This window comes from Aulonocara sp. 'chitande type north' Nkhata Bay, linkage group LG7, assembly GCF_057382095.1.
Source record: "Aulonocara sp. 'chitande type north' Nkhata Bay isolate Kocher_YH1m ecotype deep benthic linkage group LG7, A_spYH_male_GT1.1, whole genome shotgun sequence".
Classification (NCBI taxonomy): Eukaryota; Metazoa; Chordata; class Actinopteri; order Cichliformes; family Cichlidae; genus Aulonocara; species Aulonocara sp. 'chitande type north' Nkhata Bay.
The window spans coordinates 62,920,017-62,946,849 of NC_141350.1; the positions used below are offsets into that span (position 1 = coordinate 62,920,017).

General features: G+C 39.5%; 1 protein-coding gene across 7 annotated transcripts in view; it reads left to right on the forward strand.

Annotated features, from left to right (window-relative positions):
* Window positions 1–26,833, forward strand: part of camk2b2 (calcium/calmodulin-dependent protein kinase (CaM kinase) II beta 2) — a 63,619-nt gene that overhangs the window by 17,978 nt on the left and 18,808 nt on the right. For 4 of the 7 annotated variants that reach the window (XM_086301871.1, XM_086301873.1, XM_086301874.1 and 1 more), the window contains exons 6-14: window positions 4,938–5,010; window positions 11,422–11,524; window positions 14,768–14,851; window positions 14,934–15,028; window positions 15,129–15,251; window positions 16,771–16,854; window positions 18,675–18,717; window positions 23,018–23,089; window positions 24,235–24,272. In XM_086301871.1, coding sequence (XP_086157997.1) covers window positions 4,938–5,010; window positions 11,422–11,524; window positions 14,768–14,851; window positions 14,934–15,028; window positions 15,129–15,251; window positions 16,771–16,854; window positions 18,675–18,717; window positions 23,018–23,089; window positions 24,235–24,272 — 715 coding nt within the window. The remainder of the gene's footprint in view (window positions 1–4,937; window positions 5,011–11,421; window positions 11,525–14,767; window positions 14,852–14,933; window positions 15,029–15,128; window positions 15,252–16,770; window positions 16,855–18,674; window positions 18,718–23,017; window positions 23,090–24,234; window positions 24,273–26,833) is intronic. The other 3 variants (XM_086301872.1, XM_086301870.1, XM_086301875.1) reach the window with 1 other exon arrangement.

The window sequence follows — 26,833 nt, forward strand, 5'->3', positions numbered from 1 at the left end:
CAGCCTAGAAGGAGAACATGGCAAAGGGCAAGGGAAGACTGAGACAATATAAACACACAGAGAATACTGAGGGAACAGACCACAGGTGGGAACACAGCGGACTCTAATCACAGACTAATGAGACAAGGAGAGCAAAACTGAACATACTGGAGACGAGACACAGGCAACCAAAATAAAACAGGAAGCAACAGAGAATGGGAACGGAAATGCAGGTAAACAAATATAGCAACCCAGATTAAGACATGAGAACGGACAAGGACAAGAGATATACACGGAGCCCTGGACAAAGATACACTAGCTTGATGCAGACAGAAGACAAAACACAGACAAGATAGAGTTTACGCAGAATAAGAAGCAGAGGAGACTGGGACACAATGAAGAAAGAAGGGAGCGGACTTCACAATGAAACAGTGGACTAGAACCACAAAGACTTAATATAATACTCAATACAAAATAATAAAGACTAGAACATAAATAACATCACAACCCCAAAAGAAAACATAAAGATTCTACAAAACTAAGACCCCTGGGTCCAAGACACCATAACTGAAGAAACAACCAAAGGGAGTGAAGTGTGGTAAATACATTTGAGGGTTATCTATGCAGCCAGGTACACTAATGACCAAAGTTCAGCTACAAATGATGTGCTGGAAGCATCTAAGCTTTACAGTCCAATATTTCAGTTCAGTTTTATTTATACAGCAGAGTCGCAGGGTTAACAGAGAGCCACTCACACCTATGGCCAAATTTAGAATCAGCAATTAACCTAACCTTACTAACTGCATATCTTTGGACTGTGGGAGATCCAGATTACCCAGCGAAAACCAAAACAGCTACAGATTAGGACATGCAAACCCCACAAAGGCTGTGGCCAGATGGTGGATTCAAACCTTGCTCTGAGGCAACAGTGCTAACCAACACACCACCGTGCTACCAGCATTTTAAAGCTGACCGCACAGCTGGCTATAACAAAGTTTGAAAATAACAATTAATATCTTATGTTTCTTAAGAAGAATAGGAAATGAATTATTACTAAAGTCCTCCAGTATCTCTCTTTTCCAGTATACATGCTGCTCTGCCTCAGTCTTCAGCCTTTCACCTCCTCAGCTCTGCTCCTCTGTGGTGCTCTGCTCCAGATTTCACTCTTTATTTAGTTCTTCATATTCTGGACATCTCTGTTTAGTGCAGTTATTATTCCTCTGCTGCTCTGCATAGCCAGCAACATCTCCATGTGTCCATGCATCCATTATCCCTGCTGATCACAGCTCAATATCCTATTCGCAACCTGTTCAGCCCTGTTCAGAATCTTCTATCTAACTAGCTGCTATAGCTAATTTGACTATTGGGTAATTAAGAGCTAACTTTACTGTGTGCACCAACAAGTCAAGAAGTGAAGCTGATGTTGATTCATAGCTCTATCACTGCATCGTTTTTCCTTGAAGCTGAGTCAAATTGAAGTAAAGAAATATTTCAACCAGCACTGAAGAATACATGCCAGGACATGTATTCCTCAGTGCTGGTTATTACTTGTCTTCAATTTGGATATGCACCTTGACAACACTGGACAACAGCTAGATTGCTTACACTTTACTGTATACAGGCATTGCAAAAGTGTCTCTACATTCTTTCTGAAAGCCACAAAGGGGCGATTGCTGTGGTTTCAAAAAGAAATATGGTTGTACATGTAAGAAATCTGTGGGAAAATGGCGCTCTGATCCCTTGATCTGTTATTTGCACTAAACTGATGAGTGTACAGTCTCAATAAGTAGTTTCAAGTATTACTGACTATAAAAAGGACATTTATTTTAAAAAGAAGAACTGAACATGCTTTTTGAAATGCAGAGTTAGAATCGAATCACCAAATAATTTCTATGAAGCTACATAGCAGAGGAAAGTCTAGTGAATGTAGCCTAGATGCTGGTGGTGGCCAGGATAAGGTGGATATGGGGAGGAGGAATGTGCTTCTTAAAGGCAGAGTGATAAAACAGCAATGACGTTTAAAGCGCATGGAAAACAGAATGATTGGCTCACAGAGGGCAGGCAAAAAAAAAACAAAAAAAGAATGGGCCAGAGTGATGACAGAATTGAGTTTGTTTATCGTGGGAAAGCAGACGTGTTGCAAAGGATACACTACCAGCTCAAACACACAGGAATGGAAACAGATGGATGAATATAGATCTTCCTTACTGAACTTGTGTTCGACCTTAACCCTCTCAGGCCCAAATTACGTTTTGTGTTGCTAATGCACAACCAAGTCCTGCAGTGGTACTTCTGAGTAAAAAAAAACCTCATAAAATATGTATGTGGGGTAATCAGGTTGTTAGGGCTTAACTGTTGCAAATCTGCAACGTCTGCCTGGAGAGGGTTAATTTCGTGAATTATGTTTTAGACTCCATTAGACTCCATCGTGTATTAGTGCAAGCCTACTTAGGTAAATGGCAGAATGCTCTCCGTCAGAGTCCCCCTTTGCTCATCACATTGGATATCAAAAATCCAAGATGGTTATGGTGAAAATGTTGAGTTTCTGTCTTTGTAATGGGACTAATCTTTCTTAAATCCTGATAATACTTTCCACACTCACATGCTTGCTTCTGAGTGATGTAAATGTCATCATCACACAGTGAGCAAATGCTTGCTTTTTTGTGTCCACAGAGAATTTGTATTACAATGCATGTGCCCTTGATAGTGGACTTTAAAGAAATATCACACGAATGACTACTTGACTATCAGGTCTCCAGCTCAGCTGTCCATGTCCTTGTTTGCAATAGACTATAATCAAGTCATTTCATATGCTAAGTGTGTTAGTGGTGTTAGTCTACCCAAAGCCTGTTTTATTGATAATTACTCAATAAAATTTCTCATTTTAAACCATTTTTAAACCATTTTATATGCTTTGACAAATGGCAAAGCTACTTTGGGATCGACACATATGGATGTGTTGTTTACTTCTTATTCAAGTCCATACCTAATCTGTGATATTCAGCTAGAAAAAAACACAAGAAAGCAACAGTAAAAATACTGCAAACATGAGGCTTCAGAATTTCCTTCTGTCCATTTTTTCAGTCACTTACCAGTTGAGAGTCAGCGGGCTTATCACAGCTTTCATAGGTGACATTTCTAACCACTGCACAACTGTGCCATCCAACTTCAAAAAAGTAATGAGTAATGTTACTGTAGCTTTGTCTGTCTTTTGCCATGGTGTGAAAAAGTGTTTGCACCTTCCTTATTTCCTATTTTTTTGTATGTTTGTCACACTTAAATGTTTCAGATCAAACAAATTTAAATATTAGACAAAGATAACACAAGTAAACACAAAATGCTGTTTTGAATAAAGTTTTTTTTTTTTTTTTTATTAAGGGGAATAAATTCCAACCCTACATGGCCCTGTGTGAAAAGCAATTGCCCCCTAAACCTAATAACTGGTTGGGCCACCCTTTAGCAGCAACAACTGCAATTAAGCATTTGTGATAACTGGCAATCTTTTCCAGTCTTTTCTAGTGCTGTGGAGGACTTTTGGCCCACTCATTTTTGCAGAGTTGTTCTAATTCAGCCACATTAAAGGGTTTTAGAACATAAACCATCTTTTTAAGGTTATGTGTGTGTGGGTGTGACTAAAGAAAGTGAACTCCGCTTTCCAAAGATGTAAAAAACCACAGTTAATTTATGTTATAAAACATAAATTTACTGGGGGCAATCACTTTTTCGCAGAGGGCCACGTAGGCATGGATTCCCCCCCCTTGATAATAAACAGCTTTATTTAGAAAGTGCATTTTGTGTTATATTTGTTTAATGTTTAAACTTGTTTGATGATCCGAAACATTTAAGTGTGACAAATGTGTGACAAAAAAACAGGAAAACAGTTTTTTCATTAAAAATTCACTTTTAATTTGAACAGAATAGCAAGACGAAGAAACAAAGATATGTTTATGAACTGAATGAAATCTTAGCAATGGAGATTTAAAAAAACTCTATGTCTAGTCTAGTCAAATCAGGAAATATGTAAAGTGCTTCTCACATCAACTCCCTCGCTTCCTCGCCCTGCAACAGCCTCTGTGCCTCAGATCTTCCCGTTCTCTTCTCTGTCCACTTCTCTTTCTTACTATGTTTTTGGTCCCTTTCCTTCTCGTGTTGCTTCCTTTATCTGGTCTTCACTGTGTTGTTCTGTCTCCACAGTCACTGTATTCATCAGATTCTAGACAGTGTCTCTTACACCCACCACCATGACATAGTGCACAGGGACCTCAAGGTGTGTGTGTGTGTCTCACTGTGTTGCATTGCTGTGCACCCGCTGTACAAGAGCTGCTTGTATTTTATAGTCCTGTTTTTTAATTTTTTCCTGTGATTTGATACAAGTTTTGTCTGTGCCTGCTGCCTGTTTGTTTGTCTCCCCTTGCCTGTCTTGCCTGTCTTCTGGTTCTGCTTTTGCAGCTCTTGTTGTACTATTTTAGAAGTCTGAAATATATTTACAATTCCTGTGGGTCCTAGGACTGTCATACTTTGAGCAAGAGTAACTGAGTGAGTGAGAAAACCTGAGAACGGGTGAAGGAGTAGAGGTCAATAGAGTGGCAGCAGTGACAACTTTAAATACTTGCAGAATCCTTTCCTCAAAGGCTTTGTTATCACTGCTGCTAAATAAATTACACACAAAAATATACAGGTTAGACAGAGTGTCTCCCACACGGAGCTGCAGAGCCCTCCTACGCTGCCTGACTAATATTTGGCACTTTCTTTAAAGCAGAAAATAGCAAACTGTACGTATTCTCTCTGTGTAGCTCACAGACAGGTTCACACTTTTTTATATGTGTGTGCAAACGTGTTGAGTGTGGAAGAGAGAGCTGGTTCCTACACTGAAAACATGTATGTGTGCCTGTGACAGTTGGGGCTCAATGTGCTAAATGTGTTCAGACTAACCTGCTCCCCCTGCTGTCTGCATGCAGTCATTGCATCCAGCAGATCCTGGAGGCCGTGCTCCACTGCCATCAGATGGGTGTGGTTCACAGAGATCTCAAGGTGAGTCACGAGCAGGTCATGTGTCTGTGTCCATGTAGGTGTGTGAATTTTAGCTGCACAGCTATAAAATCAGTATAAAGAACATTCTGTACTATGTTCAGGTCAGGTTTAGCTCAGGGACAAGAGTCCATGAAGGAAAAATGTAGAGCTTCCACAAAAAGAATGATACCTTCCAAATGTTAATACAAATTATTAATTATGAACAGTGTTCCAATTTTTAAAAAAAAGGTTCTATGTGGAATTCCCACTGTTATATGTGAGTGGTGTAGCAGATTACGTTTTGTTGAGTTTTGTCATCTGTATTGCAGTTTGGTCTGGATATCATCTTCTGATGTCATGTTGTCTGTTTGCCTGATGAAGGCCCAGTATGGCTGTGGTCTCACTTTTTTGTAAATCAGTAAGCGGTTCTCCATAGTTCTGTGTTTTGTCTGACTGTTGTAATTGACAGCTGGTAAGTGCAGTGAAAATACTTATATCCAGCATGTCTGTGCATGTCTATGGGCTGGATTTATCAAAACGTGCATGAGTGTTTGTGCACATATGTTGAAGTTCTGTCTTGTGCATGCACTTGAGTGGACTACAACTGAAAGAGAAATTTCATAGCAGGTGGAAACCTTGTGTCTGCTCACCTCCAGTGCTGCAGTGATGTATACCACGCAGCTGACGTTCTTTTGATTAAGTTCCTTTGGACTTTCATTGACCTGCTTCATGTTTAAGCAGGATATGTATGTATATCTGAACAGGTAACAATGAATCCCTGTTCACAGATGAAAGTAACTAATCCTTCACAGAGGAATGTTTGAATATTTTTTGTGTATATCAAGCGTTCCTCTTATTATCATGTGCTGTTTCTTACAGCATAGATACATACTGCAGCTGTATAAAACAATATCTGCTGTACTGAATTACATACATTTTTTAGTGATTTGTGCAGTATGTATGAGTAGCAAATAAACAAATAAAAAAAAACAATGTTAATAACCAACCAACATATAATTAAACAACAACCTAAAGCTCTATAAAGAACAAAAAAAACCCAAATAATCTTTTGTAATGATGCAGTCAAGACAAAATATTGTCAAGAATGTATGTTAACATTAATATAGCAATTTATATTACATTTATAGCAGAAATCTGTGTGATGGCTTTTTATTGATTTTAAGACTATATAAACTTAGTACAAAAAGTAAAAAAAATTTGTGTTTGGTCATTAATTAATAAATAAATAATAATTAATAAATTACTCAATAAAATTAATAAATCTTGTGCTGTTGGAAAGCCTGTTTATTTCCCCTTAAATGGTCTTGAAAAGCTTGCCAAATGTTTTATTCCATGACCGTGTACTTCATGGGGCAGGATCAAAGGACAAAGGACAGAGGCCTTGGCAGAGATGATTCAGCTCAGGGAGCTGGTGAGGTGGCCAGTGGCGGAGACTAAGTAGCTGTGGGGGCTAGTTGGACCCCACAGCTACTGGCCAATGGAGTAGATAAATCCTACCCTGAGGTTCAGGATACTCAGAAGACTCTGTCAACTCTTGTGGGAGCTGAGCAGGGTGCACTTTTCTGATGTCTGGGTCCACAGCAGCTCCAGTGCAGGATACAGTGGAAGCTCCAAGTTGGCTAGACTAGTTTGTTCAGAATTCACTGGGTTCACTTGCTGAGACACAGATTCAGGGAAGGTCTTGGGTAGATCAGCACTCTCTCTGACCCAGGAAATATAGAAACTAAGGCAGCCTGTACAACCTGAGGAGCCCTCTCTTCTGTGGAAACAGCTCCCAATTTGGATTTGGGAGACAGACACACTGTCTGCTTTTAAGATTATAGGCTTAAAATGTTCCTTTTTGACAAAGCATTTTCTTAGGTCTGGATTAGGTGACCCTGAATTAGTGCAATAACCTTAGGCTCCTCGGGGTGTAATGCACTAGTGCACTAATGCACAAGTGTTCACTCACCTTTCTTTCACTCACTATGTTTTTAAACACTACTCTGCACGTAATTATTATTATTATTCATTCCTGGCTCTCTTCCAGAGTGTGTCTTTTGTTCTGTCTTCCTCCCCTTGAAACCAACCAGTTTTGGCACATGGCTGCTGGGGAAGTTCTTCTTGTTAAAAAAGGACTTTTTCCTTCCCACTGCAAAGTGCTTGCTAATAGGGGGCCATCTGATTGTTGTTGTTGTTTTTTATTTTCTCTGTGTTATTGTAGGGTCTTTACCTAACAATATAAAACCCCTTAGGGAACTGTTGTTGTGATTTGGTGCTACATAAATAAGATTAAATTGAACTGAATTGAATTGAATTGTCCTATAATAGTCTATTACTGTGAAGTAACTGGGAGTAAGAAGTGGGAATAACCAGCTAGTGAAGCAGTTGAGGTTTGTGAGATTTTATACCTTCGAATGCTGAGATAGCAGCTGGCCAAGCCCTCATATCAGCTGTTTCTCTCAGTCTTTGTGAGTAGACTAGAAACCTAGAACAGTCTAAGTCATTTTCTTCCATGTAGATTGTTGTGCCCTCTGGGTGCTTTGTGCGGTCAACTTGCTCTGTGACTATCAACTGTGTGGAATTTGGTTAATTGTTTTCCAACCCAAGTGCAGAATGCAGGAGACCAAAGTGAGCATAAGGTGAATATTTAATGCTGGATTGATCAAAGGAAAACATGATCCCAAAACAGAAAGCAAAAGGAGGCACAAAGAGTAATTATACAAGGAGTGTAATACTAGGACGCACTAGGAAATCTAGAAAGCATACTGTGGGTGACTCAACAGAGGGGCAAGAGGAGACTGAGACAATAATGACAGTAATGAGGCTAGGGGAAACGGTGGGGGAAAACAGCTAGAACAAATCAAAGACAGATGGGCACAATGGGGCACAAAGGGAAGACTGTACACATTTAATAAAAAATCATTATAAAAAAATGTAATATATAAATTATAAATTATAAAATAACTGTACAAAACCAAAGGCAGAATAGCCAGAAACTGAAACAAAGATATATGAAAGAAGATACTTAGAAATGTGGCAAATAAGAATAAATAATAACAGTCAAACTGAGAACCCAAAAACATTGAACTAAGGTGTTTATTACTAATAACTGACCCAACCAGTTATTAGATTTAAGGGGCTTTTTCACACAAGGCCATGTAGGTTTAGATTTTTCCCCCGGTGCACTGGTGCACAGTCATGTTGGAACAGGAGAGGGTCATCCTCAAACTGTTCCCACAAAGTTGGGAGCATGAAATTCTCCAAAATGTCTTGGTATGCTGAAGCATTAAGAGTTCTTTTCATTGGAACTAAGGGGCTGAGCCCAACTACTGAAAATGACCCCGCATCATGATTCCCCCTCAACCAAACGTTATCCTTTGCACAGTGCAATCAGACAAGTACTGTTCTCCTGGTAATAGCCAAATCCAGACTTGTTGATCAGATTGCCAGACAAAGAAGCATGATGCATCACTCCAGAGAACACTTCTCTACTGCTCTAGAGTCCAGTGGCGGCATGCTTTACTTCACTGCATTTGGAACTTGGTCATGAAGTGGCCATTCCATGAAGCTCTCTATGTAATCTTCTTGAGCTAATCTGAAGGCCCAATTTGGAGATCTGTAGTGATTGCCAACCTCAGCACACTATGCAGTTTACCTGGCCTACTAGTTCATGGCATAGTTGCTGTCATTCTCAATGACTTCTACTTTGTTATATTTCCCCCCAACCGTTTACTATGGAATATTTAATAGCAAGGAAGTTTCACAGCTGGACTTGTTTGGAGGTGGCATCCTATCACGGCATCACACTAGAATTCACTGAACTCCTGAGAGCGACCCAATCTTTCCCAAATGTTTACAGAAGCAGTGTGTATGCCTAGTTGTTTGAGTTTATATACCTGTGGCCATGGAAGTGATTGGATTACCTGAATTTAAGGATTTAGATGGATAAGTAATACTTTTGTCAATATTCTGTACATAAATAAATAAATATTTCATTTAATAAATACTTAATAAATACCGATTGCAATGTTTTTTCAGCAATACTTATTTCATCATGGTATTAGTTAATGCTTTGATGCACTGCTCTCTTTATTTTCATCTCTCACTTTAATACAATGCATGATTGGATACAATGCTTGGGTAGCAACCATCAGATGTACACTACTTTTCGTAAAACATTGAAGAATTCTTTGAGTGCACTATATAGTCTGTACTCACTATATTTTAGACAGTACTACATTTTCATTGAACCAGTTAGTGGCCCCTTGCATCCTGTGATTCGTGACAGTGTCATCATGGAGAGAACACTCCCATCTTCAAAGAAATACTACATTATATACAACATCATTTTATGTTGATTTGCAGTGACCCTTTTCTTTAAGAGGACAGTATAAAACCCCCACACCACCCCCACTGTTGGAGTTAACAATGAATTGACTTTCATAGTCACTTAGATTGTTTTTTGTTTTTTTGCTGTCTAGACACAGAAATAGAAACAACGATAATTCTCAGCCTGAGCCTGCTCTAATCAGACTATGGTTGGATGCTTATTTCAGTACCAACATCACTGTACGGTGCATTTGTGTGGAATCCTCTGCATGTGTTCTGTTAGGATTTTATAAATTTTATGCAAATATCAAATGTGAATTTTTTTTTCCAGGAACCTTCTGTGTTTTTAAATCAACCAGCAGAGGGTGACATGATGACTGTCCTTCAGCTGGATTACAGCATACAGCTGTTTCTATCACTGTGGTGAAATGATTGCTGCTTCTGTGACACAGATCTGTCACTCTTAGCATAAACTAGTCAGACAGCAAAGAGCTGTCATTCCTGTGTAGCTATTTGTCACATTTGCTTTTTACATCAGCGTCTGAGCAGCAAAGACACGACTATTGCAGACAGACAAGATGTGTTTGGTCGTCCTCAAGTAAACAAAGGCAAAAAAGGCTTATACACATTTTCCAGTCCCATCTGTGTGTCTCAACCTCAAAATGAGAGAGTACATTTTATTTGCTGGAAAATGTATGACTGTATCTCTGAATATGTCTGTAGCCATAACTATTTTTAGCGTTCTGATCTGAGTATAACTGGTCTGCCCCATTCTCCTGTTTTCCCTTTAAAGTTATGTATAGGAAAAGAAGTAAGAGAAGAAACTTGTTCCCAATGCCCCATTTTCCACAACCAGTTGACTACCCCCCCTCCCCCCAAATGCATTTATTGATTTTCTAAATGTTTGCATATACACACACAGCTGAGCATGATATCAGCAGAAGCAGGACACTACCTCAGGCCAACAGGACTCAAGTTGCGGACAGTGCAAAGGTGCCCCGAAGACTATCCAACATATAGTAGCAGGGTGCAAGATGCAAGCTTGGACAGAGTACACCGAGCGGCGCAACCAAGTAGCTCTATAGAAACATCTGCGCCACATGTGGACTAGAACTCCCCAAGTCACTAAAGGAGACACCATCAAAGATGGTTGAGAACAAATGGGGCTAAATTCTTGTGGGAGTTAGGAAGCTGCTGTCCAAGCAACCAGTCATAGTGGTGATTGACAGGGAACAGAGGACTGCAGTTGTGATAGATGTGTCAATCCCAGCAAATAGCAACATTATGAAAAAGTTCTGTATGAATGCCTCACACATGCTTATGCTGCATAGTCATAAACATCATCATCATCAGTCATCAGGTGCTCTGCTAGGATAATAAGCTGGCCAAAATATGAAATATAAGCCACTGACATCAAGACAAGAAAGCTCCTTACCATACGTGGAGGGTTCCATCCCAAGCCTAGTGCCACTGTACACTGAGGGGGAGGAAAGAGACTGATTAGTCAGTGTCAGAAGTACTATCCAAGATGAAACAACAAAGATCCATCAGTACATCAGGAAGATGTAGCAATGATGTAGCACTGAGCATGTGCTTAGGGAATACCCCAGGCAGCAGAAACTCAAGAAACAGGAAAAAAAGAACAGGGACCATCTTGGAAGGACTGGTCCTTCCAGTTGCTAAAAAATAAAATGTCACAGAAAGACTACTGCCATAAAATAAAATAAAATAAAATAAAATAAAATAAAATAAAATAAAATATCAGCCACAAAGAAACCAAATTAAAGCGCAATTTTTTTTTTAAAAACTTAAGCTTGTTGAATGTGATACTAAACTTTTATCTGGCTCAACTCTGCAAGATTACTGTTGAGATCTTTGCATAGTGATTATAGTACTTGTTGCGAGTGTGTAAGATAGGTTAGATGGAGTTACAAATGACTTAACATGAAATAAAAACATCCCTAGATTTTGCCACCCCTTCTGAAGTAATTTAAGAAAAGCCTTTCAGTAACAATGTCGTAACAACCTTGAGACATAAATTAATGAGGTCATAAAATGTAACACTAACATGACACGACTGTGCTTGTGTTACACCTTCAGCCAGAAAACCTGCTGCTGGCCAGCAAATGTAAGAACGCAGCAGTCAAGTTGGCTGATTTTGGACTGGCCATTGAAGTACAAGGAGACCAACAGGCTTGGTTTGGTAAGGCACACACACACACACACACACACACACACACACACACACACACACACACACACACACACACACACACACACACACACACACACACACACACACAGAAGTGTGCATGTGTCTGTAGGTGTTATTAAAAATAACACAATTAGAAAAGCATCTCCATTAATTTCAAAACATATGTACAATTAGAAAGAATGCTACAGACAAAGTTTCATGCTCAAAAAATTAAGGAGGCATTTAGAAGACAAAGATGATCTAATTCTAAATAAGAGATTATCTAAAAGATAAGACAACCCCCAAAACACAAAGGGTTATACAAGTTGAAGCCACAGATATTTGTCCTTCTTTGGGTTTTCTCATTGTTTTTTCAACACTTTTGACTAAGGTCAGTCTCAATAAAGGGAGTGCAGAATTATTAAGCAAGTGTATTTTTGAGGAATAATTTTATTATTGAACAACAACCATGTTCTCAATGAACCCAAAAAACTCATTAATATCAAAGCTGAATGTTTTTGGAAGTAGTTTTTAGTTTGTTTTTAGTTTTAGCTATTTTAGGGGGATATCTGTGTGTGCAGGTGACTATTACTGTGCATAATTATTAGGCAACTTAACAAAAAACAAATATATACCCATTTCAATTATTTATTTTCACCAGTGAAACCAATATAACATCTCCACATTCACAAATATACATTTCTGACATTCAAAAACAAAACAAAAACAAATCAGCGACCAATATAGCCACCTTTCTTTGCAAGGACACTCAAAAGCCTGCCATCCATGGATTCTGTCAGTGTTTTGATCTGTTCACCATCAACATTGCGTGCAGCAGCAACCACAGCCTCCCAGACACTGTTCAGAGAGGTGTACTGTTTTCCCTCCTTGTAAATCTCACATTTGATGATGGACCACAGGTTCTCAATGGGGTTCAGATCAGGTGAACAAGGAGGCCATGTCATTAGTTTTTCTTCTTTTATACCCTTTCTTGCCAGCCACGCTGTGGAGTACTTGGACGCGTGTGATGGAGCATTGTCCTGCATGAAAATCATGTTTTTCTTGAAGGATGCAGACTTCTTCCTGTACCACTGCTTGAAGAAGGTGTCTTCCAGAAACTGGCAGTAGGACTGGGAGTTGAGCTCGACTCCATTCTCAACCCGAAAAGGCCCCACAAGCTCATCTTTGATGATACCAGCCCAAACCAGTACTCCACCTCCACCTTGCTGGCGTCTGAGTCGGACTGGAGCTCTCTGCCCTTTACCAATCCAGCCACGGGCCCATCCATCTGGCCCATCAAGACTCACTCTCATTTCATCAGTCCATAAAACCTTAGAAAAATCAGTCTTGAGATATTTCTTGGCCCAGTCTTGACGTTTCAGCTTGTGTGTCTTGTTCAGTGGTGGTCGTCTTTCAGCCTTTCTTACCTTGGCCATGTCTCTGAGTATTGCACACCTTGTGCTTTTGGGCACTCCAGTGATGTTGCAGCTCTGAAATATGGCCAAACTGGTGGCAAGTGGCATCTTGGCAGCTGCACGCTTGACTTTTCTCAGTTCATGGGCAGTTATTTTGCGCCTTGGTTTTTCCACACGCTTCTTGCGACCCTGTTGACTATTTTGAATGAAACGCTTGATTGTTCGATGATCACGCTTCAGAAGCTTTGCAATTTTGAGACTGCTGCATCCCTCTGCAAGATATCTCACTATTTTTGACTTTTCTGAGCCTGTCAAGTCCTTCTTTTGACCCATTTTGCCAAAGGAAAGGATGTTGCCTAATAATTATGCACACCTGATATAGGGTGTTGATGTCATTAGACCACACCCCTTCTCATTACAGAGATGCACATCACCTAATATGTTTAATTGGTAGTAGGCTTTCGAGCCTATACAGCTTGGAGTAAGACAACATGCATGAACAGGATGGACAAAATACTCATTTGCCTAATAATTCTGCACTCCCTGTACTGATGCAACACTTGGACCCTACAGAGGTTGTACATGTAGTCGAACTCCTTCAGGATGGCACATCAATACATGCCATTGACAGAACGTTTGCTGTGTCTCCCATTCCAGTGGTAAGTGCATGGAGGAAATTCCAGAATTTCCAAGCAGTTACTCTAGGAAAGCTGGACAGGACCATAGAAGGTCCTTAAGTGGCATGCGTGTCCTTTGTGCTGGAAGAAACAGTATGGCCACTGCCAGAACCCTACAAAATGATCTCAAGCAAGCCACTGGTGTGAATGTCTCTGACCAAATAATCAGAAACAGACTTGTATTATTGTAGGATCTTTACCTTTTAATATAAAAACGGCTTGAGGCAGCTGTTTTGTTTTTGTTTTTTTTTAATTTGGCGCTATATAATATAATAATTTGATTTGAGGGTGACCTGAGGTGTCAGCATCCTCTAGTGAGCCCTATGATCACTGCCCAGTATTGTGGAGCCCAAATGGCATTCATCATAGAATATCCAAATTGGCAAGTTCACCACTGCCACCCTACGCTTTTCAGAGATGAGAGCAGATTCATCTTGAGCACATGACAGACGTGAAAGAAGCTATGGAGAATGTTATGCTGCCTGTAAGATCATTTAGCATGGCTGTTGTGTTGGTGTGTCAATTATGGTGTGGAAAAACATATCCATGGAGCGATACACAGTCCACTATAAGCTAGGCAATGCGACACTGACTGCCAGAAGATATTGGGATCCTTCAACCAATTGGCAGATCCTGTGCTGGTGCAGTGGGTCCTTGATTCCTCCTGATGAACAATAATGTCCAGCCTCCTGTTGACAGAGTATGCATGCAGTTCCTGTAGTACAAAGGAATTGATACCACTTGACTGGCCGTAACTTGGAGTTCAGCCCAGGGATAACGTTTCCCCTGACGTTCTGATTGGTAGACAACCCATTTGAACCACAGCTGCTCCACCACCTTTTAAAGGTATCACAAAAGACAAATCAAACTATAAAAGTTAAGCACCAAAATAAGAGGTTATCTAAAGCATAGGAGCAGAACCTTTTAACCCTCTCAGGCTCAAATTAAACTTTTTGTTGCTAATGCACAACCAAGTCCTGCAGTGGTACTTCTGAGTAAAAAAAACCTCATAAAATATGTATGTGGGGTAATCAGGTTGTTAGTTTTTAACTGTTGCAAATCTGCAACGCCTGCCTTGAGAGGGTTAAAATGCATTCTTTTCTGTACTTTCGCCAAGAAACAGGGCCTTCATTTGTGTTGCTTTTTGTTTTCGTGTGTAGGCTTTGCGGGTACTCCCGGCTACTTGTCTCCAGAAGTGCTGAGGAAAGAAGCATATGGTAAACCTGTAGACATCTGGGCATGTGGTAGGTGTTTTTTTTCTATTTTCAGCACCACCTCTGCCAATTTTGTTCTTGGCACTCAAACAATGGCTGTTTATGTGTGTAGGTGTGATCCTCTACATCCTTTTGGTTGGGTACCCTCCGTTCTGGGACGAGGACCAACACAAACTCTACCAACAGATCAAAGCTGGAGCATATGATGTTAGTCAGCTTCTCATCTCTGTTTCTCTTTAAGTTAAATAAGATGTGGTACATATTTTTATTGTATATGTGGGCATGCTTAGGTGTGCGTTTGGTTTAGTTTCCCTCCCCAGAGTGGGACACAGTGACTCCCGAGGCTAAAAATCTGATCAACCAGATGCTTACTATTAATCCAGCCAAGAGAATCACTGCCCAGGAGGCTCTGAAGCACCCATGGGTCTGTGTAAGTAGCATATACACATCCAGCATCCTATTAAAACTGACAGGAAACAATATTTCACAGCTCCTGATTTGACTATCAAGCAATTTGTAATTTGCAAATCCTCTCTCAGCAACTATGAGAACATGTGCTTAAAACTGCCAAATATGACATGTGCAAATATGTGCTGACATGTCAGCTTATCTTGAATATGGTTTTTTCCATAGACAGGCAAAAGTTCAACCTATTAACCTTCAGCAACCAAGAACTGAGTTCCACATGATAAGTTAAATTCCTGCAGAAATCTCTAGACTCTCCAAAGAAGTCTAGAAAATTACAATTGTGTTTAAAATAGAGTAAATTGACATCTTAAACAGTGTGTTAGTGTGTATAATAAAAATACATTGAAATGTTCAATTTGTTTGGCAATAAATCACAGCTTGATGCTCTGTAAATAAATGCCATCTTACAAGGGCCTTTGATTAATGTAACAATTCAAGAGACTCTGGATTCTGAACTAAAAACACAAGCTTGAGCCCAATGGAACACTTTTCTTCCAGGAAAAGTACTTTTTGATAAACGTGTTTTTTGATACAAGATTCAGAAGGAAAATACAGTTAAATGAATTAAATGACTTGTTTTGACTGTAATAAAATAATCAGAAACACAGTTGCTATCTAAATGAGCTTTGGTGCTACCATGTTTTGTTGGTAATTTTTTGGGGTATAAAAATGTCAGTTTAATTCAATGAATTCAGTACTTTTCAGTTTAAAACTAGTTTATGTCAAATGTATTATTTGATCAATTTAATTATTTTACAAAGTTAATTTTTACTTCTGTTTTGTTTTTATGACAGATAATAATATGATTTTTATGCATTAGGATTTAATATATCTAATTAGAATGTACATTTCATACATAACCATTAGACTGAACACTAGTTACAGTCATACGTCCATCTGTAACACTTGTCTTTCATTGGAAAAGAAAAATATTCCTTTAGGCAATTGTATTCACTGGAGTTTTAAGTGAACTTTTGCCAGTTTATGCAATAAAACTTTGGCACAATATCTTTAAAAATATGATCATAGCAACAAGAAAAAAAGTTACATGTACAGTATTTTCCATTTATAATTTGTAAAACAATATTTTTCTTGACTGTCTTCATCAGTTTAAGTCATAAACCCAGTACCTGTGATGTTTGCAGGAATAGTTAGTAAGAATGACTAATGTAAAATTTGAGAGAAATTGGCCCAAAAACCCAACAAAATCACTAGCTAAGTCAAAGATCTAAATCCTTAACATAACAACATATCATTATCTCTGTAAGGAAACAGAATGTATTGTGCGGATACTGTAAAGCCAAGTTGAATCTCTTTATCCTGAAGTTTTGCTGAAATTGTGTTACCTAAGGGGCCTCAGAATTAACACATTTCACCAATGCAGAATCTCACTGGCAGCTCCTGCCCACATAAACCTATCACTGTCACAGCTGCTCTTGTAACATTTTATTTTCAGCATCTCTTTCTCTGTCTCCCCACAGCAACGCTCAACGGTGGCCTCAATGATGCACAGACAGGAGACCGTCGAGTGCCTGAAGAAATTTAATGCCAGGAGGAAACTCAAGGTGTGAAAATATTTGATGGTTCAAAAAGAAGTTGTATCTCTGATTTCAGGAGAAAGGAGGAAACCCTTACTCTAGCTTAATGTCTACCAGTTTTGAACTGATTTCAGATTTTTTAAAAGGAGCTACAGTAGCTATAAAAACAATTTGCCCTTCCCTGCTGTAGTCTTCCTTTTTAAACACAGCTTAAGAAGTTTGTAGTGCAGTAAAATGATAAGGGAGGCATGGGGGATGCTTACTGTTATCACACAGACATTATGTAGGAGTAGGTAATGGATAATAGGTATTGATTTTTAAATAACTGGACATTAATAACTTGATCTTATTATATAATAGTATACTATAGGATATTTGTTAATAGGCCGCTCAGTCTATTTCTCTTGGCAAAACTTAGGGTCAACAAAAAAAGGCAAATATGAAATTTAAACGTGAGCTCAGTGGTCAAACGCGACATATTATTTGGAAACCGTTGCGTGATATTTAGACTCAACATGTACCAGTATCTTTTCCTAAATGTTTCCAATATAGACAAAGGCAGTTCAATTCGGAGATATCATTAGAAACAATTGAACATGATTTATTGATATACAGAATACAATTATGTTATTTGGAGATTAGACTCTGATGAGTCACTGAGTGACTTGGGTAAGGCGGAGATGTGGAGGGTGTGGGTTGCTAGAAGGCACCTGGAAGGGCAAATGATGGATGAGCAGTGAGATTTAAAGTACGCGGAGTGGAGGCTGCTTGGCCTGAAGACTAGATCACAAATGTCGCAATAAGCTTGACAGTGTGGGAGTGATGTAAGGCTTCGATTAGCCACCAAACACAATGCTATCCTTTTTGTCTTCCTTGGTGAACTTTATGTTTCTATCCACTAAGTTGAAGAGAGCAGTGAAGGATTGTAATTCTTGGATTTAGATTTTGACCCAGGTGTCATCAGTTTATGTGTACCAGTGGCTAGGTGCTGTCCTGGTGCTTTCCACTTCCTCCATGGAAAGGCTGGCTAAAATATGTGGTGGTAAAGCAGTCTAACAGTGTGCAAATCTGATCTGGGGTGAAGCTTGTTCTGTTTTCCAAGGAGCTGTCTTGTTGTAGTTGTTTTCTGAGAGTTTCCACTGCCTCAATTGTAGGTATGCAAGTGAAGAGAGAGACCGCAATAAAAGACACTATGGTTTCATCTGGATCAAGTTTTTGGTCCTTGTTGGTGAAGTCAGTGGAGTTTTCGATGTGATTGGGGGTGTTCCAACAACGGGTGCTAGCATGGTGGATAGGTGTTTGGAAATGTTGTAGGTGGCTGAGTTTATACTGATAACACTGGGTCTGAGTGAGACCCCTTCTTTGTGGATCTTTGGAACTCTTTAAATACAGGGTATAACTTCCCCTCGGTGTAGCCGATGGTAAGTAGGACAGTCAATAACTTCATCCTTTTCCAGTTCTTGTAAGCAACTCATGACGTTCTTTTTGTATTTGCTTGTGGGGTCTCGTTTTAAGGCTTCATAGGTATTGGTATAGTGTCAGCGTACTAATTTTCGTGTGATAATCCATTGTGTTTTGAACAACAGTGCACCTGCCCTTGTAGCCTGGTAACATGGTGATGTTATGGTCTTTGCTCAGAGATTTTCTTCTTTTCTTGTATTGTGAGGTTAGACAGGGGAACATTTGCACTGGAGAGTGTGAAACCTTCATCCTGATTTGCTCTGCTTCTGTTTGTGTTAATTTATTAATCCTTAACATACAGGTTAAAAGTTAATTCACGACACCAGCATATTAAATAGGTTTCAGGGTGGATTCTTATAATGCTTTTCTGTGTTCTTCCTCATCAGGGTGCCATTCTTACTACCATGCTTGTCTCCAGGAACTTCTCTGGTGAGTGTTGCTCTTTAAAAAGACAGAGGTGATGAGGAGAGGTGACAAAAATTTACATCTACACACACACACAGACACACACAAAACACACATTAACACATAACAGGCTCATGGGAGATGCTATGGTAGAGATTTGTCTTATTTAAAAGCTCACCCAACATAGCTGTACTTATATTGTGTCAGTGTCACATATAACTAAATCTTGTTTATTTGTCACTTTGTTCTTTTATGATAAATGACAAAAGCTAAGTCACTGAAATCCATAAAGAGGCTAATAGTAGTGTTAAGAAAATGAAATGAACACTGACTGGCCTGACCCGATTTGCTTGACTAGCAAATCTAGAGAAAGCCAAATATTTTTTGCAACATGTTTTGTATTTGTTGTGTATCAGATTTCCATTAAAATGAAAGGATTACTGGCTAAAAACTATAATTCTTTTTTTTAACCAATCACATTTTGACTTACAGTTGGTAGGACTAGAACCATTTAACAAATTTAACATCGTAAGCCCTCCTGTATATTAAAAAAAACTATAAAACTAAGAACAACTGATATACCAATATTTATTTTTACATTTTCCCCAAACATACAAAATTAGAACTCTTAACACAATAGTTTATTTCTAGTGCTACAAAGTGCATTTTCTGGAGCTCATCAAATTGCAAGCAAATTAATTACAAACAGTGTTCATCAACCTGCACAAGTAGGTCGATGAATCCTGTTGAATACTTTCAACACCTGAAAAAAAGTCTCAGCAGTGAACTTTGGTGTTTTTGTATTTTTCTTGCTTTCTATCAGGTAACATTTTTTTAGCTTTAGTTCTAATGAACAGACAGCAACCTAAGGTAAGGTAAAAATGATTTATTTCAAATCAGACTATATAAAAACATGGTGGAGGTAATGTGGACATGCTTTAAACACCTATTCTTCCCACCCCTTAATCTGTGGCTGTAAATACTTTCCTGATGACTCTATGGTATCAATAGCTACAGCCACCCCACAATAGCAGTGGGGTGGCTGTAGCTCAGGAGGTAGAGCAGGTCACCTACTGATCGGAAGGTTGGAGGTGCGATCCCAGGCTCCTCCAGTCTGCATGCCAAGTATCCTTGGGCAAGATACTAACCCCAAGATGCATCCATCGGAGTATGAATGTGTGTGAGTGTAGTTAGAAAGCCCTCAGTATAGAGGTAGTGCTAGTGAGAATGGGTGTGACTGGGTGAATGTGGCGTGTTGTATAGAGCGCTTTGAGTACTCCGGGAGAGTAGAAAAGCGCTATATAAGAATCAGTCCATTTAGCTACATTTAAATCTTATTGAATTCACTACAATGCTTATTTTCTTAATTATATCACCATTAGAGTTAAAAAGAAGGATAAAACAGTTTTTTTTACCATGCAATTGACAAGTGACTAGTCTGTGAGCAAGCAGTGTCCTTCTGTTTCTCTGTCAGATAACCGTATTGAATGTCACATCCAGTTGCATAAGACCAAGATAGCTCAGCTTGAGGCTTTGCAGTAGCACTTCACTAACCAATGGGTAATGTCACAATGTCATGGTTCATCTGGCATGACAACATCATATGGGTTTGTAGACTCTTTGAGTTATATTTGTACCAGTTATCCCTATAGTGTTGTGGACTGGCTCTTCATTTAAAGGATCAAAGCTTCTGATTCCAAAGGATATTGACCAACATGTAATGCCAGACTACCGAGCCGGAGTTGAGAAAATTCACCTGGTTCTAACTGATAACCTCTGGATGTCGATCCTGCTATCTACTGATGAAATACTTTGAGTAGCCCTGCAGGTCAATTATGAGATTCTGCCTGTTAACAGCAGCTCTTCACTATGGTCCATGCACATGGCAAATTTAACCAGGTTATTCTTTAGTGGCCAGGAAAAGAACTGGCAAAAGTTTAATCAAATAGTAACAGTCACTTGATGAATTCACCAGACTTTTATCCTAATTTAACTAACCTATTCTATGCTAATGCTGATTTCTTGTACAAGTGTTGAGAGGAATGAGAGTAAGGAGAAGGGGTATGCACTGATCAGGAAAGAGATCCGCTCTATCCTGTGCCCAGTAAAGTTCAAATGGGGAAGCTGTGACTCAGTACAAAGGCCTCCAGCTCATTTGAGACTATAATCCAACATGACAAAAATGAGTAGAAAAAAAAAGAGCCAAAAATTTGAATTCCGGTTCCTAAGTTCACAATGGTTGGGCAACAGTTATCTTCTGGTGCTTCCTGTTGACATTTCCAAAGTCCTTTCCTGGGGCACCAGATACTCAAAACAAGAATCACTAGTAGAATAAGCTGTTTACATACAGTTCTTATGAAATGGGGAGACATAATTATTTTTATAATAGCCTGCAAATATGTTCATTTATCTTGTAAAGTTGGACATTATAACATGGAAGTCTGTGGGGATTGGCTCACTTTTGAAGTCAGCCTCAAGTGGCCATATGAAGCAATGCAATTTCTCCAGTCTGTAGACAGATTCGTGGCTGGCATAAGTACCATAACATCCTGCAGTAACACAACATCCCCTCTTGTTTATGGATAGAACGAACATCATTTTTTTCAGTAGCACCATGAGCACCATGAGTAAAGTCACACCAAGACGCCCCGTGGGAGCTGTGTGAACATTAACAAGGATAATGGAGGGCTGTATCAGATGATCTGACTTCCACAATACCTGACCGACAGTCAAGTGAGATTATGATAAATTAGAGCACAGATTGAAGGAAAAACAGCCAACAAGTGATCAGCAATTGGGAATTTCTTCAAGGTTGTTGCTTAAACTCAGGGGATGATCTCATGAAGCTAGTTGAAGACTGAAGAATATTCAAAGCTGTTCTTGAAACAGATTTGGCATTAAAATACAATATCACCCATATATAAAGTCGTTTTGGTTATGCTTTCTTTCTACACAAACCCATACGTGTTATTTTTTAGTTTTGATCCATTCACATAGTAGTATTACAGTTTTTTCTGAATGCTTAAACCCTAACTGTGATTCCTGTAGCACAATCTCTAAAACTATTCAGACTTATAGCAAAACCACTCACTGAGTTTGCAAAACTAAAAGCACAAAAACTGCTTTGCACTCAGTTTGCAATTTTGTAACACACACTTTGCAAAACTGTAGGCACAATTCACTGCACAACACTCAATTACCAAATTTCCAACACACTCCTAGCAAAAGTATACACATGTATGGCTATCATTAACACTAATTTGCCAACTGTCTGGCACACTTTCACATGTGAAAACTTTTTTAGATAATTAGTTCACTTTGCAATCAGCCTAAGCACTATAATACAGGTAAGCTGTGTGTGCGGAGTACAATGGAGGGAGCAGAAAGAGTGAGAAGTAGAGGAGGCCGAGGAAGAGGACGTGGAGGTGAAGAAGTAGGATGAAGAGGACGACAAGGAGGAGCAAGAGGAAGATGAGGAGGGGGGAGAGGAAGATGAGGAGGGGGGAGAGGAAGGGTAGGAAGAGTAAGAAATAGAATTGCTGATGACATCAGAGCTACAATAGTGGACCATGTAATCAACCGTGGAATGACCCTGAGGGTAGCTGGCCAACGGATCCAGCCTAACTCGAGCCGCTACACTGTAGCAAGTACCATAAGGACATCTTGAAATGAGAATCGGTTAGTACAGTCACTTCGCACAAAGATTTGTAGCACTGCCATATGCCAATGAGAAACACACCAATACCATTGATGTAAAAATACTGAAATTGTTACTTTACAGAATTGCTAGATGACCAGATGCTGGGGGCAGAGGAAGCATGTTCACTGCAGACCAAGTAACCCATATAGTCATTATGGCGATTGCAAATAATCTTATACTTGGAAATAAACACTTGTGTTTGTTTTGATGTGTTTGAATAAACACCAGTACTTGAAGTTTGGATCCCTCTATGCTTATGGATCTATGACAGAAGTATGAGCTCAAACTGACATAGCCTACCTTGTGCACAGAGAAAGCAAAAGCCAGATGTGTTTTATATTCATACCATCAGTGTGCAGTTGGCGCATTGTGTGCTTAGTAGATGATGGCTTGTGTGTACTGTTTGATACGGAAACACCATTTTTACGAAGGTGTGAAGAGTTAATCTAGCTGTGTTTGCTTTTGCAAGAGAACTACAATGTTTTGATGATTGGGTGACAGGTTTTCTTATTTGTGTGAAGAGTTTTGCAAAATTAGCCAATAGTTACAAAAAATGTGCTTAAGCAATCAGAAAAAACTGTAAAGTTTTGTCTGGTACTGTTAATGATACTCTGTATTTTTCAGTGGGCCGTCAGACTACGGCCCCTGCTGCTGTCAGCGCTGTAGCAGGAACCACAGCTGGCATCGTGGAACAAGGTAAACACATCTCGCAAGCACATCTTTTAGCATTTTCTCCCTGCAGCTTTTAAAACTTTACATCCTTTCCCCTCATTGAGGCAGGAGCAGATGTGATTAAACGGAAATCTCCCAGGGTCACAACATCACACACTCCTTTAGCTCTATCCCTCAGCTTGTTTTAATCTCTCTTCCTAAATCTTTCTCTCCTCTTCCTCACCCTTATTGCTTCTTTAACTTTTTGCCAAGGTAAGCAATCTCATTTCTCATCTGAAGGGAAGAGTATTACAGACTTTTCTTTCCTTGTACAGACAAATAGCATGCACTGTGGTGTATAAGTGGGAGTTTAGTTATCACATTTTAAATGTGGAGTGCAGTAACTGTTCAGTGCTGCTTTTAGGTTGGGGATCACACATCCACTCAGAGCTCCAACATGATAAAAGATTAATGTCAGCAGAACTGGAGTGTTTTTAAGCTGTTTCTTCCTTTTTTTATCAGCATTTAAGCAGCAAAACACATACTTTATTTTTTCCACATCATCCCAGACTAATTCCTGCCCATCAGTGAACTCTGTGAATTAATCCAGCCTACTCTTCAGATTAACAAACCCATTATCATATACCTGCATCTCTGTTCCTCTTCCCTCATGCTTTCGCTCCTAATCCCCCTTCTATCTATGCCTGTGCGTGCAACGGTGCGAGAGAGTGTATTTGGATTATACAGAGAATTAGTTTGACTTCTCCCCCCTCCCTCGTGTTTGATGCCCTCTGCTTATCTAATGCTTTGGGCAATGGATCAGGGTCAGGAAGTGCTAGCAGGATGGAGAATTCTTTTTAATATATGTGTGAGTTTTTGCACATTTTATTCATTTGCTTTTTAAGACGCAGGGAAAGAATTTTCCATTTTTTCAGAGGGAGGGGTAAATTCCTTTCCCCCCTCCTCCTAGTGGTAGTGGATGGGAGGATAGGCATTGTAACTCTTCACATTTATTTGTGCACTTTGACAAGCAGGTGATTTTTTTTTTCTTTTAAGCCAGTGCCTGCATGCATGCATGAATGACCGCGGATGTGGATCTGCATTTGTGTGAGCAGATTACAAAGTCGTCATCTGAAGGTAAATAATGTGTACTCTACCATCTGAGGGTGTGTCGTTCTGCCTCTCTGCAGCAGCCAAGAGTCTCCTCAACAAGAAGGCTGATGTCAAGGTAAGCTAGGTCATCCTCTTCATTTTCATCTGCAGCATTTCCTCTTTATATTCATGGCTGTCCTTCCATACTTCTACTACTTTTATTAATCCGTAAATGTTTTGGTCAAAGGCAGATGCAAACTATTCGGGGTGATCTTTTTAAAGCACGATTGCGTTCACTTTAATTTTTTGGAAGATATTGTTTTTGGGTGTCTGTGATGGCTATATTGTTTTCTTTCCTAGGCTTTTCTATTATCCTTTCACATTATCCTTTTAATTTAATTAGAAATATTAAAACAGGGGAAGACATGTTTGGGAAGGTATCCAAAGTTGTTTTAAATTGGATTCCAAAAAACATGTCAGGAAACATATTAAAAAAGATGGAATTGGTGGAACATCCAACAACTTTTTTAGTTTAACTGACAATGGGCCAATATAATGATTAAACGTAAAAACACAAACACCCTACTGAGTGTCAGACCTTCAGAATGATCATAATGATGATGAGGGGTTCAACCATTTAAGAACAGGTTTCTCACAAAGAATTTGGTGACTGTATTATTACTATTCAAAAGCAAATGCAAGGAACAAGGCTGAAAACCCAGTATAAAATGGCTGTGATATTCACAACCTTAAATGACCCTGCATTAAGAATGCACTTTTGGCTATTGGAAAGTATGTGGAAATCTGAAAACCGTTGTCAGTAAATATAGTTCATTGCTGATAAAGCAAGTTAAAATTTTAATGTGCCAACAGTCAAAATGTAAAATTCTTTAAGAAAATTATGGTTAGCACATCCACTGTGCTAGAGCAGAGGGATGATCCAGCTTGTTTTAAGTTTAAAAGCCAGTATCTCTAATGTATAGGAGTGCATTAATACACATGACATAGATAAAGTGGATATCTGTGAAGGCACCATTCATTTTGAATGCATGAAGCACTCAGAATATAGACACAGTCACATGTAATGCACTTAAACACAGCTGTGGCTCAGCAGGTAGGTTGGGTTATTCGCAGTCATACGGTTGGTGGTTCACTATGCAGCTCCACCACTGTTAATGTTGAAGTGCACCTGGCAAGAACTCCACTTTGCCCCCAGTATCCATTGTGTGTGTGTGAATGGGTAAATGAGGCTTGTAGTAAACTGTGAGTGGTCAGTTTAGGTCACACTTCTGCACAGCGACCTCTGATGTTGTTCCTGGAATCTGCTGGAGCCATTCTTCCAGTTTTGGGGTTGCAGTTCCTAGTGTTCATATTACCACTGGGACCACTTTGTAGTTTACTTTCCACGTCTGCTCCAGCTGTTCCTTCAGCCCCTGATATTCCTCTGTTTTCGGATACTCCTTCTTCCTCATGTTGCTGTCTTTTGTTCCTTGTCAGCTACCACTATGTGTTGTTGGTTGGCAAACAGGTGCTTTTCTGTCTGGAACCCAAAGTCCCACAAGATCTCAGTGCTGTTGTTTCCACCTTTGGTGGTGTCTCTCATTACGACGGGCAGACTGCTAGTCTGTATGTGGCACAGATGTTCCTGTACACTGTCCCAGCGACCTGGTTGTGCATCTGGTGCTTAGGGCCTGTTGCTGTACTGCCATGATCAGAGTGTCATATCAGCATGTGAGGCATGCAACGATGTGCACAGGACAACTGACTGTCAGGATAAAACAGAAAACAGATGGACCAGACACAGGAAGACAGAGAAAACAAACACTGAGATCAAACTGACTAAATACAGAGAATGAGTGAGAGAGCTAGAGTGCGGGACAGAGAGAGAGGGCAAGAGAAACATGGAGGCAAGACAGAGACAAAAACTTTACATTTGCAACCAGATACAACTGACTACACACAGGGGGTGCTGGGGAGGACACACAGAGGACACATAAACTAAGGCAAACAGAGCACGCAAGGGAACAAAATTCAATGAACTAAGGACTAGTACCAGGGCACGCAAACTGAATACAAGAATTGCATAATTCCCTAAAGAATGAACAAGACCAAACCAAGACAAACTCAAACTCCTTTAAACTGGCCTTTTCTAGTCACTGGTAGGATGTCTTGATATCATCTACTTCTTTTATTTGTCGATGGTACTTTCCATGCAGCGGCTTGGTCATCCATGACAGCTCCTCCTCCTGTACCTCCTCATACTTTTGATAAATGCTGGATACACTCAGTTATTCAACCAAATAGATCTGATTTTATTTAAGTAGGGTGAAATTTGTAGTGTAATTACCCTATAATGTGTCTCACACAGCTCATAGTTTAACTTTATTTATTTATTTATTTATTTTTCTTTGTTTGTTTGTACCAAAATAACAGAGGATAATGTCTTGTTAAATTAAATGCTTTGTCGATATAAAATATCAGCAGATATTATCTCCTCCTTACAAAAAGTACAAGTCCAGACAAAAAAACTCAAACTCTGGGTCACCTAGGAATCAGCTATGCCTTTGAATGATAATGGTAAATGGTCTGTATTTGTATAGCGCTTTACTAGTCCCTAAGGACCCCAAAGCGCTTTACACATCCAGTCATGCACCCATTCATACACTGGTGATGGCAAGCTACATTGTAGCCACAGCC